Source organism: Miniopterus schreibersii (assembly GCF_964146895.1).
Source record: "Miniopterus schreibersii genome assembly, chromosome: 14".
Lineage (NCBI taxonomy): Eukaryota > Metazoa > Chordata > Mammalia > Chiroptera > Miniopteridae > Miniopterus > Miniopterus schreibersii.
The window spans coordinates 40,615,040-40,632,157 of record NC_138114.1 but is presented as its reverse complement, the minus strand read 5'-3'; the positions used below and the strand labels follow the sequence as shown (position 1 = coordinate 40,632,157).

The window sequence follows — 17,118 nt, the reverse complement described above, 5'->3', positions numbered from 1 at the left end:
CACCACTTTCACCTAAGTAACTCTCGCCTTCCAGTCTCAGCTGAAACATCACTTACTCAGTAAAGGTTTTTATTACAATGGTGACCATGTCCTGACTTGCCTAGGATAGTCTCAGTTTAATTCCTGTTCATCTCTGCCTAACTATTAACAGCTCTCCCTTTCACTCTCAAAAGTTTCCCAGTTTACTTATATATATATTTTTATTGATTTCAGAAAAAGGGAGAGGGAAATGGAAACATCAATGATGAGAGTCATTGATCGGCTGCCTCCTGCATGTCCCCTACTGGGGATCGAGCTCACATCCCAGGCATGTACCCTCACCGGGAATCGAACTGTGACCTCCTGGCTCATGGGTTGACGCTCAATCTCTGAGCCAAGCCAGCCAGGCAAAAGCATCCCAGTTCAGATGATAAGTTACATGGGCACCCTATTTATGAGGAAGTCCTACCATCATATGGGTCAGTGCCCTGTTACATGTACTCATAGCTCTTTGCACCTTGCCTTCCATTGCACTGAAGTTTACATTTAGGCATTTATTTGTGAGGATTAATATCTTCGCCCCTCATTAGACTAGGTAAACTTTAGTACCTGGGACTGTCTGGTTTTTATTCATTCATGATTGTGTCTTCAACGTCTCTCACACAAAATCACATATTATGTGCCTGGCACATAGTAAGCACTCATATTTGCTGAATGTATGAATTTGTGTCTGGCAGTCTAATTTATTGAAATACTGTACTCCTCCCACCCTCCAGCCCATTTCCAAGGTGGGAGCCTGGTGTTTGTTCTCAGTCCTGAGCTCTATAAGAGGATTATGTTGGGGGGTGGGGAGGAAGACAGGGGAAAAGTGCCAGGGCCTCTGACCATCCAGGCCTAGAAAGGACACAGGTCTACAGTTTACATAAGCAGTGGGGACCTGTGGCTGGTCCCCCTTATGGAAACTCTAGGGCCCTGTAGAACCTGAGGGGAAAGTTGGAGGTTCCATGGTGAACATCCTCTATAAGCCATGCTGCCTGCCATGGGCTGTCAGGTAACAGGTGGCCTCTCACAGATAACCAGGACCAGAGACCAGAAGGAAGGGCCTCCTCTCTCCACACTCCACACTCAAATGAGGGCCTATGTCTTATTCATCTTATAGCTTGTATCCAAAAGCTCATGGCAGGTTCTCTAAGTTTGCTGAATATAACTGGAATTAATGACATCAGGCTTCAACTAAAGCCCAGTTCACCTTCTTGTAGTGGGCAAAAGCCCCACCTACTGGCCTCTTCAGAAACTGCAGACAGCTTAAGCAGGCTCTGCAGGGAGCCCAGGGTAAGGGAATTCAGTAGTTACTAGGAACTTTGCTTTCCCGGCTATATTAGCACCAGAAACATTGCACTGGACTATCGATCCCCTAAAATTCCCAGGGGGACAAAATAAAGTACTAACCCCTGACCTGGCCATTGGCATTGAACTTTCAGTCAGACTTAGCATTATCTTGCCCCTACCTTACACACTCCCTCTTGATCCATCTTAAAAGGCCTTCTCGCACTGGAAAAATGTCCTCTTCCTTACATAGTATGTTAAGCTGTTACTCTCCTCAGAGTCCCGAGCCAAGGTTAGCCACCTCTTTTCTTCCTTGTCCCCTTTGGGGTGCTACTCTGGCCCTTCGTGACAGGACTCAGCACACTGTACGGAACTGTTCCCATGCCCAACTTCCATTAGACACTGAGCTCTGAGTTCTATTGCTGGTACATAGTAGGCAAAAATGTTGAATACAGGTCAAGTCTCAAGGTGCCACTAAGTTGCAACTTTATCAACCCTAAGCAAGTCATTCAATACTCAGCTATTTCCCCAGTTCTCAACTAGGGGCAATTTGCCTCCAGGGGATAGCTGGCAATATCTGCAGCACTTTGGGTTGTCCAAACTGGGGGATGATACTGGTATCTAGTAGATAGAGGCCACGGATGCTGCTACACATGCTACAACACACAGGACAGTCCTCCACAACAAAGAATGATCTGGTCCAAAATGGCAATGATGCCAAGGGTGAGAGACCCTTATTAGTTAATATGCACCTAACAGTGTTGGGTTGCAGTGAGGATATAACCTGCATAGCACAAACCTACAAAGGGTGTAGGACAGTATCCTGCCTTGTGTGATTTGCTGAATTTGTGGATTTCAGCAATAGTGCCAGAACCCATCAGTAATAGGTGGGAATTCCAGATCCCTCACAAAACTAAAGTTTCTAAGAAATAGGATTAATTCTGCGTGTCAATCCTTGGCATCATGAAGATGCTAAACACACGACAAACAAAAAAACCATGGTTATTGACTCTGCTCCAATTTGAGCCTTTGTTGAAATGGCATGTTGCACATCACAAGGGCACCAAGGAAAGTAATTCCCCAAATCCTCTTTTACTGGGCAATGTGGCAGTCACAGAGTGCTTACAATGTACCAGGGACCGAGCTAAATGCTTTGGATAAATTCTGTCCTTCCAACAACCCTCTGGAGCAGTCAGATTTTACAGACGAGATGAGAAAATACTCTCTCATTTTAAATATGACAAAGTAGACTCAGAGACATTAAATAATTTCCTAGTAAATGCTGTTAGACAATTTGCTAAACTGCCTCATTTATATAAGACATTAGCTGCATATATGTAGCAGGTTCAGATTTGCAAGGCCTAATGGAAAAGGAGGTCTGTTAAGTTAAAAAAAAAGCAAACAAGACTGGGAAAAATTGTGCTGATAAAATGCAAGAGAAAAAACAGTAAGCCATAGCTTTAAACAATAAGCAGTAAACTTATAAATTATTCATCTAAGGAGGAAAGTTAATGCATGTATATTACATTACATTTTAAGATGAAAAGCACCTAAAAAAACAAATATTTGCAATCTACGATATGGGCAAAATACTAAAATAACAAACAGTACGAATAAGATATTAATTTAAATAATTTATGCTACTTCCAATGGGGTACCATGCAGTCATTAAAAATGAGCTGTTGTGTTCTGTTATGAAATGATCTCCAAAGTTATGAAACACCGCATATAGCAAGCTACCCCATTTGTGTAAGGAAAAGTAAGAAGATGAGAGGATGTACAAAGTACAAAGAAACTCTCTTTAGGAGACACAGGAATCATGTCCAAGGAAACGGAGCTAAGAAGAGACAGAAATTTAATTTTCACTTTATACGGATTTAAAAAGAACATTAGAAAATGGAACCATGAAAGAAAAAAATATCAATTCACTTTTTCCAGATACTTTTAGATCAGTGGATTTCAACACTGGTTGCTTGTTAGAATCACCTGGGAGCTAACATGCAGGCCTCACCAGAGAACACCAGTGTCTAACTCAACCTGTCTGAGGATGGGGCGCTGGATGTCAGTGTTTTTAGAAGTGCCTCAGACGATTCTAATTTTTAGCCAGTGTTATGAAATCACTGATTTATACAAAGGCTTAGCAAACTTTTTCTGCCATATTCTTTTTCTTAAGCCCTTTAAAAATGTAAAAACCATTCTTAGCTCCTAAATAATACAAAAAACAAGCCATGGGCTGGGCCAGCATGGCTCAGCAGTTGAGCCACTGACCTATGATCCAGGAGATCCTGGTTTGATTCTGGTCAGGGCACATGCCCAGGTTGCGGACTTGATCCCCAGTAGGGGGTGTGCAAGAGGCAGCGATCAATGACTCTCTCATTGTTTCTCTCTCTCTCTCCCTCTCCCTTCCTCTCTCTGAAAACAGTAAAGACATAAAAAAAACTACAAAAACAAGCCATGGACTGGAACTGGCCCATAGGCCATTTTGCCAACCCCAATTTAAACTACACACACTGGCTGGACTACTGCCTGGAAAAGGCACCAGGAGACAAGGTATGGCCAAGCCTAAGGCGGCTCTGCAGTGAATTTACAGGTCTGGACCCCAGCCCTCTAACTGGCACCCAAGTTGTTCTGGTTTGAACAGGAGGTGGGAGGGTTTTGGATTCACAATAAAACTCGCAAGACACATTAGAAACCAACCAGTTTATTATTTTGCAGTAAGTAAGATGTATAACTTTTACCATGCAGACTGAAACACCTATGTCAGCGTGAACAACGCATTTTCTTCCTAGAGGCAGTTACATGGAAAACCAGGTTATCATCAGGTTATTTGGCAAGTATGGAATCCAAAAAAGGGAAGGTTAATTTTAAGACCTACACCTTGTCCATGAAACTGGAGCACACTTTCCCACCTCAGGAACAGCCCAGCCTCCAGAGAGTTTGTTGACTCTTCCCTATTGTGCTCTGGCTGAGCACTGCCAACATGTCCTACAGCTTTATGGTCAGCGAGCTTAACCTAGGAGTCACAGCTCTGCTCACTGGTTTTTATTGTTACCTCCACCATTACTGACAGTTAAGGTTTTGAAGGGGGCACATCAATTGCTCCTGTGTACCAACTACAAAACACAATTATCCTGTTGGGATGCTCTCCCAAACCCATTCTATTCAAGTTTTACCAGATAATATGCTTTGTAAAGGTTCTTCCCAACTCCACTAGCACACACATAGGTGACCTATAAAATCACCTGACTAACATTACCTAATTCCTACTGAGGACTGAGGTTATTATAGTTTTTCCCCTCCACTTTCTTGATCAGTGATTCCTAACCATGTAGGAGTTAATGAAACTAATTTTGTGTCACCACTGCTACCAAGACAGACATACCAAGTGATATGTACTTTCCAGATTAAATTAATGTTATTTTGTTCTCTAAAATGTAAAAAAGTCAGATGATGTAGTTCTCAATTTAGTACTCAACACTGTTAAGGGTCAAGTCATCAAAATAAGTCTTTGAATAGAAAAGTTTATGCTTTCAAACTAAAAAACGTATTGCAAATATCATTACGTAATAATGATAAAATTACAGAAAACAAAAATATTCAGACTGACTCCCCAACATTCACACACAGTAATTTTACCTGTAACAAAACAGTGAATTTTATCCCCCAAAGTAGCTATGTCCATGCTGGCTGAACTATGTTCAGTCCTAGACACCATGAATGAGGAAGAACTACACAGTACATGCTTAACAGACATATACATTAGCCATTCTCGCTGCCCCGCTCCAGGGCTGAGGGTAGGAGGGATGAAATGTGGATATGTGCACTCACATAGGCAGAACTCTCCAATTATAAAAATCCATACATGTGACCTTTACTATGTCATGGGCAATAGCTTTAATCTGCAGGAACACACCTCCGAAAATCACAACAAAAATCAATAGGAAATGATTTAATAGAAAATATACAAATTTCTCAGTATGAGGACTTCCACAGAACAGGGAGAAGGGGATAACAACTAAAACTAATTTTTCTTTAAAAAGGACACTCCCCTTACCTTGTCCTTGCTACTCAACACTCACAAACAAATTTGTACAAAACTACAAACACAGAAAAGGACCAGAGAGGATGTTCCGATACAAAGTCTTCAGATCTATTCTATACCACTGTCCTTACCAATACCTTCCCTAATAGAGCTGAGAGCTCCCAGGTCCACTGGGGAAAGTAAGTAGTCTCGGATCATCACCCCTGCTTTGCTAGGATGGCCACAGGTCACTCACTGTCAAACTTAATCGAATTAACCTGGACAGAGATGGAGCCTCCCCTGTAACTGCCCCGCTTCTTCTTGGTCTTCTCATGCCGGAAGGATTTGCCTTTGGTGAACTTCAGGACCTGATTGGCTCGTTCCCCCCAGTCTCCAGCTGCACCTCGCTGGTGAGTACAGAGAGGTGGTTAACACATAGGACCCCAGAGCCCTGCCTGTCATGTTCTTTTTTCTGCTCAACACAACCTGAACCCAGCTTCCCACAAATCTGAATCAAAGCTGTTCTCTCTTCCACCCAACCCCACTCAAGAATGGAGAGCTCCCTCTCTCACCTTGGCATCAAAGGAGTTGTCTGCCACTCGAGCATCTACCTCAATTTCCTCCTCCCGGATCCTTCGGAATGGGGATGATGCCCTTTTTTCTGCCTGAAGGATGAAGTACGAAATTAAAGATGGAGTGGGCAGTTAACAGAAAAGCCTTCCCAAGCAACACACATGTGCACGTGAGAGCAGGAAGAGCTGTCAAGATGATTCCAGGTTGTTCTTTGTGCTCGCTAAAGGCTAGCTCCCCATTATCACTTCTAAAATCTAATACCCCATTCCCTCATTTCTCCTTTGTCCAAATGTCTTTATACCCAATGTTGCCTCACAATCTTTGAAATTTTCATGTGTATGTGAATTAAAATTTGGTTTCGTTGTTAAAAAAAATAATAAATAATAATAATAATGATAATAATAAAGGATATTTTCCTGAGAGGAAAATAAGACAACTTACTTTCTTCCTTTTTGGAAATGTATTGGGGGTCTGAGGCTTTATTTTCTTGGTTTGAGGAGTCTCTGCCTCCACAGTAGCCTCATTCTGCTTTCGCTTCTTTCCTAAACCTACAAAAAAAGCCAGACTCAGACCAGTTTCCTGTTCCTCTGCTCAAAGTTGTCACACCACGGGCCTGCAACTGGAACCTAATCGTTTTGCCTCCTCTCCCTACTCCAACCCCAAGAGTATATATCCCATCCTAATTTGGGATGGGGAGCCTGGCCAGTGTGGCTCAGCAGTTGAGCATCAATCTAGGACCCAGGAGATCATGGTTCGATTCCCAGTCAGGGCACATGCCCAGGTTTGGGCTCAATCCCCAGTCGGGGGTGTGCAGCAGACAGCTGATCAATGACTCTCATCATTGATGTTTATCTCTCTCTCTCCTTTCTTCTCTATGAATCAAAAAAGAAAAAAAATCAATTAAGAACAAACCAACTAATTTGGGGTGGGGAATCCCAGGGGGCAGCTTCTTTGGATACAGACCTGGCTTAGAAACTGCCACTGCTGCCTTGGTCTTGTCTTCCTCCTCACTGCTGTCCCTATCTGCTTTTCCATTCTGGGCAGTCGGTGTAGAGGTGCCATTAGTTTTGGGGGCTTGTGGCCTAGGAGTACCCTTGCCCTTGGGTTTCTCCTCCTCCTCCTCCTCCTCTTCACTGGAGTCATCAGAAGAACTGCTGCTGCTCTCGGCCTTTACTGCCTTTGTGGAGGCTGGCTTGGAAGGGGCTACAGCTGCTGTCTTCTGTGGCTTCTTTTTAACTGGGGGTTTAGATGTCTTCTCTTCCTCCTCTTCCTCACTGCTGGAGCTGTCTGAATCAGAGCTGCTATCCTCACCACCCTGAGAGGCCTGTTTGGCAGGCACAGACAGAGCTGCTTTGGCCATCACCTTGGGCTTAGGGGTAGCCACAGTCTTCTTCGTCTTTTCCACCTCCTCCTCACTAGAACTGCTCTCTTCCTCGCTGGAGCTGCTATCAGCCTTTCTGGTCAGAGGCTTCTGGCCACTGCCTGCAGGCTGCTTGAGAGTTGTGGCTGGTTTAGCTGCAGGCTGCTTGGGAGTGGCAGCCGGCCTACTTGAGGGATTCTTGGTGGTAATGGCTGGCTTGGCAGGAGCTTCATCCTCAGAACTGTCTGAGTCTAGACATGAAGAGAATAAAATGAATAGCTCCCCAAATTGGACTGAGGAGAGCCCCTGGAGCTCCCCCTGTCCGGAAGGTCTCCATATGCCTTACCTGAGCTGTCTGAAGAGCTCTCTGCTGCCTTCTTTGCTGGAGCTGGTTTAGTGGCTGCTTTAGAGATGACTGGCTTAGCTGGTAGTTTCTTTTCTTCTTCAGAGCTTGAATCTGGAGAGAATCTATGGCATTAGGCTACGCCCAGAGTCCCGACCCAAACAGGAGCAATAAAAAAGGATGCATAACTGGCTGGTGTGGTTGGAGCATCATCCCATATACCAAAAGGTGGCAGGTTCGATTCCCAGTCAGGGCACCAACAAAATTTTTAAAAAATATATATGTATATAAAGGATGAATAGACCACAGAGTTTTAGCCCTGTCTTGCTTCAGTGAAGAGGGACAGAACATTTCCATCTTCCTATTCCTCAAACATTCCCCAGACCTACTCACCACTGGTGATGACTCACCAGACTCATCACTGCTGTCGTCACTGCTGTCCTCAGGCTGTTTCTTCTCTGCAGCTTTCTTGGGAGCCTGGGTTCCTGGGGACTTCTTGGGTGGGGGAGCAGAAGGCGGGGGTACTGAACTATAGGGACCTATTTAAAAAGGGAGTGTGTGGTGGTTTTAAAATATGTACATAAATTCTTTGATACCTCTCCCTTTTAGAAATGGAGCTTAACCCCTTCCCCTGTGTGGGTTAGAATTAGTGACTCATTTTCCATCAACAGAATATGGCAGGGATGCTGACATGTCTTTTTTGAGTCTTGGTTATAAAAGACACTGAGTCTTTTTCCTTTCTCTGGAAGAAACTAGCTAGCATGTCAAGCAGTTGTACGGAGAGGTCTACGTGGTGACTACAGAGGTCCTCCTGCACAAAGGCCCTGGTAATAGTCATGTAGCTTGACTCCCCATGTCCAGGCACCTGGTTTTTTCTTCACAGGCTTTTTCTGCTCCTCCTCTTCCTCCTCCTCACTGGAGGAGTCCTCACTGCTGGAACTCTTTTGGGCAGGGGTGGCAGCTGCTTTCACTGGGGCTGTGGCCACCACTTGCTTTTTAGGTACAGTCTGCATCATACAAGAAAATCAGTTACCACAGGAAAATGTTGACCCAACCAATCCTACCAAGAAATGGAGACTGCCCCTTCACCCCCAGACCCTCTCTTCCCTTGTAGAATTTATGGCCCAGACCTTCTTGGAGACACCTGCTGCCTTCTCCTCCTCCGAGTCATCGCTGCTGCTACTACTGCTGCTGCTGCTACTACTGCTAGCTACTTTACCATTCGCTACTTTAGGTGCTGCTCGAGCAGGTGTGCCTAAGAAAAAAGAAATAGTGTAAGAAGTAACAAGAAATTAAAGGACTACAAAAACCTTCCTATTAGCTCAGAACTTAGGAGTCTTATCAATTCTCCTGCCTTTAGAGCAGGCATGAAGGATATTACTGTGGTTTACTCTATCAAAGGATGTCTTTCCTGCCCAATGTCAGGAGCAAAACTATTATATCTTTAAAAGTGATATGATGAAAATAATTTAAATATGGCCCTGAAGTCTTTCACTCCATCTTCTAGAGAAGCTACTATAAATCATAACCTAATCTCACCCTGGCTGGTGGTGCTCAGTGGTTAGAGCATCAGCCCACACACCAAAGGGTCACAGGTTGGATTCCAAGTCAAGGTAACATACCTGGGTTGCAGGTTCGATCCAAGGCCCTGGTAGGGGTATATATGGGAGGCAACCAATAGATGTGTCTCTCTCACATCGAGGTTTCTCTCTCTCTCCCTGCCACCCTTCCCTCCCTTCTACTTTCTTTGAAAGTCAATGGAAAAAATATCCTCCTGTGAGGATTAAAAAAAAAAATCATAACCTAACCTTCACCACAGGAAAATTACAGAAAAAAATAAAACTTCTCACTTGTCCTACGGAATAAAGGCATAGGAAGAAAAATGGTATTGAAAAGCACAAAGAACAGAGGTGTAAGTGGTCATAGCAAAATGGGATTCGTGGGAACAAACAATGTCTACGAAATGCAACTAAAGAACGACAAACTGATACTATTTTTTAAACATTTTCCCTTGCTGCAAACTGTTTCTCTAGTCACTAGCCCTCAATTATGTAATCTTTTACTCTAATAGCTTCTTTTAAAAACATAACACTAGGTCCTGGTCAGGTAGCTCAGCTGGTTAGTGTAGTCCCTAAACACGAAGGTTGTAGGTTCGAACCCTGGTGAGGGCACACACAGGAAACAACCAATGAACGCATAAATAAGTGGAAAAACAAATCAATGTTTCTCTCTCTCCCCCTTCCTCTCTCTAAAACAAATAAAATTACAAATAAATAAATAAAAATATAACACTAATCAATACCTCTAGTTCAACAATCAGTACCATTTCACCCCTGTGCTGAATGAGCAACTTAAACACCCATCCCCAGAGCAAGCTGGTCCCTGGCTTGGCCTTTTGGAAACAAAAACAGAAACAGTACCTGGTTTGGCTGGGGCTTTAGCCTGAACTTTAGTTGCCACAGGTGGTGTCTTTGTTTTCTGGTTCTTTGGTGCCTCATCCTCTGAGCTTGAGTCAGAATCGGAATCAGAGCTCTCAGCCTTCTTAGGAGGAGTTTTGACTGCCTTGGCTTGGGGCTTAACTCCCTTCTGTGAGAAAATACACAATGAAAAGATTCAGCAAGAGCTTCTGGGTACCTAGGGGCATCCTAAAGTAAAGAGCTTCCTAGGCTCCTTTTATTTTGGGGGGGCTAAGAGAGCAGTAGGGGCGAGGGAAAACTAAGCAGGACAGCACATGAAAAGGACAACAAACTCCTAAGAAACAAAAAGTTTCAGCCACATGATCTACTGGCCCCGTCCCTACCATTCCTGTCTAGAGCTTCCAACACCCGTCTACAAAACACTCTCTTACTCCTGGAGTCCTAGACAGTGTCCCAGAGAAACCCAATACGTCTAGGGAAGCAGAATGGCTTGATCTCTTCTAGATTCAGAGTCTAACTTCAACCTCACACATCCTTTTCAAACCTCATACTTCTATTTCAAACCTCATACTTCTATCACATCTCTAAAAGTCCCCAGATTTCCTACCCCATAATCACCTGCCCACCACCAGGTTTTGGTCACAAGCTAGAAGCCAAGACTTCAGGTTTCTTCTTTCCAATCCTGTAAGGAACCCTTTTCCTTCCCAACTGCGAACCTTGACAGGCCTCTTCTGTTTGTCCTCTTCCTCCTCCTCCTCACTGGATTCTTCACTGCTGCTGCTCTCTGACGCTCTGGCTACAGCCTTTCCGGGATGCTGAGGCAGACTGGCACGCTTGGCAGGTACAGCTGAACAACAGCACAGGTCCCACTAAGAGTCAGCTATGCAGTATAGGCAGATTAAAACTCCTTTTCCCAGAACTGCTAACCCCAACTCCCTGCCAGGCTTTACCAGCTTTCTTAGCTGGAGGCCCTTGGGCTTTTTCCTCCTCACTGCTGTCTTCACTGCTCTCACTGGATGAAGTCTTCTTCTTAGCCTTCTTAGTCACTGGCCCATTTGCTTGTAACTTCCGCTTTGGAGCTTTAGTGGACCTGCTAAAGTAGATCAGGCTAACTTCTTGATCAGGACCTTCCCAAACCAAGAAACACAGCCCAGCCCACTTGAGGGGAGAAAATAGCCACAGTGGTATAGGGAAGACTTACGTGAGCCAAAAGCTATATATGTCCAAGAGGGAAGAGGCATTGGCATCCTGCTGCGTCTGCAGGAGAAAAGGCAAAGAGCTGAGTAAGAAAATTTTATCCTGGTCATTCTAGGGGAGATCAGATTTGTGTTACTGTCTCATTAAAAGTGACCTGTTTTGCTGTGGCTGGTGTGGCTCAATTGACTGAGCCATGTCCAGTGCACAGAAAGGTCACCAGTTCGAGTCCCAGTCAGGGCACATACCCAGGCTGCAGGTTTGATCCCCAGTTGGGGTGTGTAGAGGAGGCAAATGAGTGATGTTTTTCTCTCACATAGCCATTTCTCTTTCTCTCTCTCCCTGCCCTCCAAAATCAATAAAAAAACCATTTTTTTTAAAGTGACCTATTTAGCCCTGGCAGGTATGGCTCAGTCTGGTTAAGTGCGGTCCCACACACCAAAAGGTCTCCAGTTCGATTCCAAGTCAGGGCACATACCTAGGTTGCGGGTTCAGTCCCCGGTCGGGATGCTTATAGGAGGCAACTGATTGATGTTTCTCTCTCATATCAATGTTTTTTTTCTCTCTCTTCCCTCCTCTCTAAAAAATCAATAAAAATGTTTTTTCTAAAAGTGACCTATTTTGCACCTACTATAGTTCATACTAATATTACAGCTTCAACCCAGTCAAAGTGGCTCAACTGGTTGAGCATTGTCCTGTGCACCCGTGCACCAAAGGGTTGCCAGTTCGATATCTAGTTGCGGGTGCATGTCCGAGTTACGGGTTTGATCCCTGGTCGGGGCGTGTACGGAAGGCAGCCAATTGATGTTTCTCTCCCTACCCCCCAAGCACGTTCTCGGGTAAGGATTAAAAAAAAAGAAAAAAGTTACAGCTTCATATGACTTTTCCTACTTGCACAAATTAGAAGAAAAACATTTTACTTATGTATTTCCCAATATGTGGTATAAAATACTTGGGCTATTCCTATAGTTTCTGACATCATCTATCCTGTTTATACAAGAGAGTGTTTGCTGCAATGTGGTTCATAATACCAAATCACCAGAAACCAGCCTCCAAGAGAAGATTGGTAAAAAGCTACATCATGTACACAGTACAAAATTGCATCCAGCTACTAATTACACTGATATATATTATTAACTGGTGCAATAAGAATGTCAAGGCATTGCAGTACACACAAGAGTACAGGCTCAGAGTTAGAGGGGTATAGATGTGAAGTTTACCTCTGCCAGTTATTACTGGGTGACTGTGAGCAAAGTATGTAATTTTTCTGACTGTTTTCTTCTTTGTAAGATGGAGATAACACTATACACCTTAAGTTGAAAAGGTAAGAGATAAGGCATATAAAGTATTTAGCACCTGGGAAAAGCATCTGGCCCTTATAAGCCCTCCACAAAGATTAGTTTTTGCCACATAAAAAAAAATCCTAATTCTGAAAGGCCGAATTGCATCCAGCCCATTGTGGAAACATTCTTTGTGGCCTCCCTAACTGTCAATTCTAACAGTTCCAATATAAAAACAGTCATATCTGATCACATAGCAGGCTAACCCAGCTTAAGGAAGTCCTTTCTGAGGCTGATGTGATTCTCTCCTTGTGCAGCCTGATTCTGTCACTAAGAACAAGTCTATCTTCTTAGTTCAAGGCCAAGGCTCCCAAAGCCTTCTACCCTCTCTCCTGTTTGACCATGCAATCATGTCTGCTTCTTTTGAGATGCATATTCCAAACCTTTCACCGACCACCCTGTTACCAAAACTATAATAACAGCTTTCACTCCTTGATGAGCACCAGGCACTGGGATTGCCACTTTGTGTATATATATATATATATATATATATATATATATATATATATATTACTAAAACTCACAAAAATTCTAAAAAGTGGATGATGATATCCCCATAGAAATAGAAACACTCAGTTTAATCAAGATGCCTCGGTCATACATCTTTAAAGGAACCGCAGAGCCTGGTCCCAAACCTATTTGATTTCACAAGTCAAAGATCCAAGCTCACTGCTATGGTGGCATGGTAGAGCTCTGATGCTCAATGATGCTTCAGCATAATTAAAAGCAGAACCCTGCCTCTACTCTTGTCCTTTTTCTTCTTTACTACGGAAAATCCCACTCCTCTAAAGCAATTTTACTTATTTTTGAGTCCCCAGTAAATTCCATTTAGAGTTAAGGTCAAGTCACACTTTGCACCAGCCAACGTAAAGCCGAAGGAACGAGGAGCCACCAATGCCTCCGGTGGGACTGGGTGCTCCCTCTTCGAGTGCTCCCGCTTCACCGCACTCCGCCACCCACGTGATCTGGGCCACGCGGGTCCCACGCTGCCGCCACTGCACCGCTCACCGGGAAAAAAGCAACAAGATTCAGCACTACCTAGTCAGACCTCGTGGACACCAGGCTTTCTCGGTCACGGCAGAGAACTCGGCACAAAGGCCCCGCAGACACTGGGCTGGCGGACTGCAAGGACCTCTCTACCTGGAAACCTAAGCATGTCTGGGCCCGGAGCCCTGTGGTCATCGCATCCCCACCCGTGCCCCAAACCCGGGACTCACAGCGCCTGTTGCCTTGGCGAACTTATTGGCCACCTCCGAGAGTTGGTTATCGCGCAGAAAGCGGAGCACGAGGGGATACAGGTCGCTGGGAACCACGCGGCGTAAGCCGGCGTCCGCCATCCTCTGGGCAATACGCGTCACTACCGTTGCCGACGCACACAACTCAGGAACTCTGGAACCCGGAGAGATGGGGACGCACCCTGAGACGTCATCGCGCCGCGCGGGCGCACAGCGGAAGGGACGGACGCGCTCCGCAGGATGTCCCGCCTCCACCTAGGAGGGGTCTTGGCAAAATCAGTAAGCTCTTTCCGTTCCCACGAGCGTGGCCATCTTGGTAAGGGCGGAGCCCGCCGTCCGCCACTTGTGGAGGCGCAGCCTGACGTCAGGGGTCACGCCCTCAGATGGCGGGAAAGCTCCGGACTTCCCGCGCCCTGCCTTTCTCTGGAAGTACCTTTACTCCGAGCCACCGTTTCCTGCTCCCTCGGTGGGATTCGCATTGCAGAGAAATGAGTGGACCGGCGGGCTCGAGCTGTCCTTGGACTCTCTAGACTTAGTCGCAAGATCTCCCAACGCCCCTATCCTGTCAGTGGATTTCCACCCTTCATCTTCACTGCCTCCCACACCCACAGCGACCCTTTCTCAGCTACCACTCCAGCCGGCTGGACTTTCACCTTCACTACAGAGGATACTTCGGATCATTCGTCGTAGAGGCAGGGCTTTGATCCCCCAAACTGAGACAGGCTTGTAAGTCAGGACAAGTGGAATAGGGAACTGCAACAGATAATCTGCCAAGCAGTTTACAACCATCTAGCAAATGGCAAAAGCCTATCTTTCCTAAACCAAGGACACTTAACAGTAAATGGCTTGTACTTCTGCCCAATCAGAGGGTAAATAGCTCAAATGACCCTACTCAGGGAGAGAACAGAAATCCAATTAGTGCCATTTGTGTAAACCACACCCAAGGACAGATCAAGTTAAGAGAATAAATCTAATTTTGGCACAGCAGCATACAACTGATGAATATTCTATTGCGATCATCCCCTAACACCTCCCTTAAACTCTCAGCCTTTAAAAACCCTCAAAATGAAGGTCCCAGAGTGCTCTCCCTCCAGGAAGCATGCCTTCCTCTTTCCCTTCCCTCTCTTCTTCCCCCACAGGCATGCATCTCCTACCTCTAAGGGACTCCCACAAGACTTGCATCCAGGGAGTAATGGGCAGCGGCAGCTCATCCCAGGCTAACCCCCAGAACCTATCCCAAGGCCCACTTTTCTCTGACTTATCAAGCCAAAGCAGCCCAGCCTAGTCTCTCTACTGTTGCTGCTTCTATCCCAGGCCCTACCTTGTTTCACTGTCCTCAGCTTTAATAAACGTCCTCTAAAAATCACCTGGACTTGTGTTGTGAAATCCTTCCTGTATGAAGTCAAGAACCCACAAACTACCAGCCAGCCCTAGGCAGGCTGGCTCAGGGCCAGGTCCCCTTACTGGTTACAAAACCGCCCCTTCCCCCATTATGTCTTGCCCATGAAACCCTATCCTTTTTTTTTTTTTAAAGGGAAGAATTAATACTTTGTTGTCATTTATAATCAAATAGCAGTGGAATATAAAATCTCTATGCTTGATCTTTCTTTTATGTAAATAAAAAAAATTACGGCCCAGCCAGGCATGGCTCAGCAGTTGAGCATCGACCTAGGATCCAGGCGATTGGGGTTCGATTCCCAGTCAGGGTACATGCCCAGGTTGCAGGCTCGATCCCCAGTTGGGGGCGTGCAGGAGGCAGCTGATCAATGACTCTCTCATCATTGATGTTTCTTTCTCTCTCTCTCCCTCTTCTTTCCTCTCTCTGAAATCAATAAAGATTCATTTTTTTAAAAAAATTATAAGAGCTGATAGCTGGTTGTTTCAGAAAACATGATTAAACTAATTCATTGATGGTAGCTTCAAGTGTTCCTTATTAGCTGGAGAAAATTCACCCTTTTTTCCTTTTTTAAGACACTGGAAGGTTGCATGCATTTGACTTCATACTCTGCAGCAATATCCTGAGTCATCCACATCTACTTCAAGGAATACCACATTGGAATACTTTTCAGAGACGGAATAAAAGGCTTGATCACTTTGCAAGGCCCACAGCATGTGGCCGAGAAGTGAACTACTGTAAGTTTATCTCCTGCACTGTTCAAGGCTTCCCTCAAAAGCATACTTGCTCGTGATCTGCTTCATTTTGACATCCGAGGTCTGATGAGCAACCGTTAAGAACCAATGGAAGTGGATGCAAAGCGGGAGACCAAGCTTGGAAAGCCTTCTCTTTATAGCAAAAGGGAGCTGGGTGTGCAGCTCACTTATTCAGTCTTTTTTTTTTTTTCTTGTAGAAAAGCAAGCAAGAATTTATTGACCACAGCCAAAATATACTTAGGACAATGAAACAAGGAACAGCATAGAAGCTGTTTAACTATGTCTTAGTTTCCCTATTCCTCTTGTCCTGGAATTTTCCTAGACCATGCTGTAACATTCTCCCCTCAAAGACTTCCAACCCTAAAGTCTTTTAGGGTTGATGAGGAAGGTACTTATTCAGTCTTAAGTCAGCTCCATGAAGGTAAAAAGTGTTGTGCACCAAACCTGAGTGACAGAGCAGCAATCTCTTCAAACTATAGTCCTGACAGTTCATACTGTGAACTCTGAGAGAGAACTGGAAAACTTCCCAACTGCCCTCGCCCTTGACATGAATACTCAAATACCCATGCCTGCAAGGTCAATTTCAAACTCTCTCATATTTTAGTTCACATTAGCAGCAGACAAGAATCTGTTCAATCCTACACACTACCCCTTGACTACTTTCCATTAATGCCCCTCAAGAAGGGTAAAGATGCATTTTTTCAGGGGACGCACTTTGCCTTTCTCAGCAGGCATTCCCCTCTCCCAGATATAACTCCTACATCTCCCTCTTCCCAGAAGCCTATCCACATACATGAATTCTTTAAACATCTGAGCAACTGCTGTGTGCCAAGCACTGTGCTCAAGCTAAAATGGTACATGTACATCTAAGTCTCAGTTTAAAAAAACCTTTATTTGGCCCAGCCAGGCATGGCCCAACAGTTGAGCATGACCTAGGATCCAGGAGATCACAGTTCAATTCCCCGTTAGGGCACACGCCGGGGTTGCGGGCTTGATCCTCAGTTGGGGGCGTGCAGGAGGCAACTGATCGATGTTTCTCTCTCCCATCAGTGTTTCTCTCTCTCCATCCCTCTCCCTTGCTCTCTCTGAAGTCAATAAAGATGTATTAAAAAAAAAAAAATCTTAGTGTCAACTAAAACACTTCCTCTTTAAAAAAACAAAAACCCTTTATTTGGAACA

At 44.8% G+C, this 17,118-nt stretch overlaps 1 protein-coding gene across 2 annotated transcripts; it reads right to left on the bottom strand.

Moving 5' to 3' along the window:
* Nucleotides 1-3,990: 3,990 nt before the first annotated feature.
* On the bottom strand, nucleotides 3,991-13,964 carry NOLC1 (nucleolar and coiled-body phosphoprotein 1). 2 transcript variants are annotated; one of them, XM_081158544.1, is made up of 13 exons: nucleotides 13,771-13,964; nucleotides 11,221-11,276; nucleotides 10,970-11,112; nucleotides 10,736-10,866; nucleotides 10,023-10,188; nucleotides 8,733-8,857; nucleotides 8,468-8,609; nucleotides 8,013-8,141; nucleotides 7,606-7,716; nucleotides 6,863-7,510; nucleotides 6,341-6,447; nucleotides 5,899-5,991; nucleotides 3,991-5,733 (listed from the first exon to the last, which is right to left on the bottom strand). In XM_081158544.1, the coding sequence occupies exons 1-13, from the start codon at nucleotides 13,888-13,890 to the stop codon at nucleotides 5,575-5,577; spliced, it is 2,130 nt and encodes a 709-aa protein (XP_081014670.1). In that variant the 5' UTR covers nucleotides 13,891-13,964; the 3' UTR covers nucleotides 3,991-5,574. The 2 variants fall into 2 exon arrangements, with proteins under 2 accessions (XP_081014670.1, XP_081014671.1); XM_081158545.1 differs by having other exon boundaries at nucleotides 10,970-11,109; nucleotides 13,771-13,963.
* Nucleotides 13,965-17,118: the final 3,154 nt, after the last annotated feature.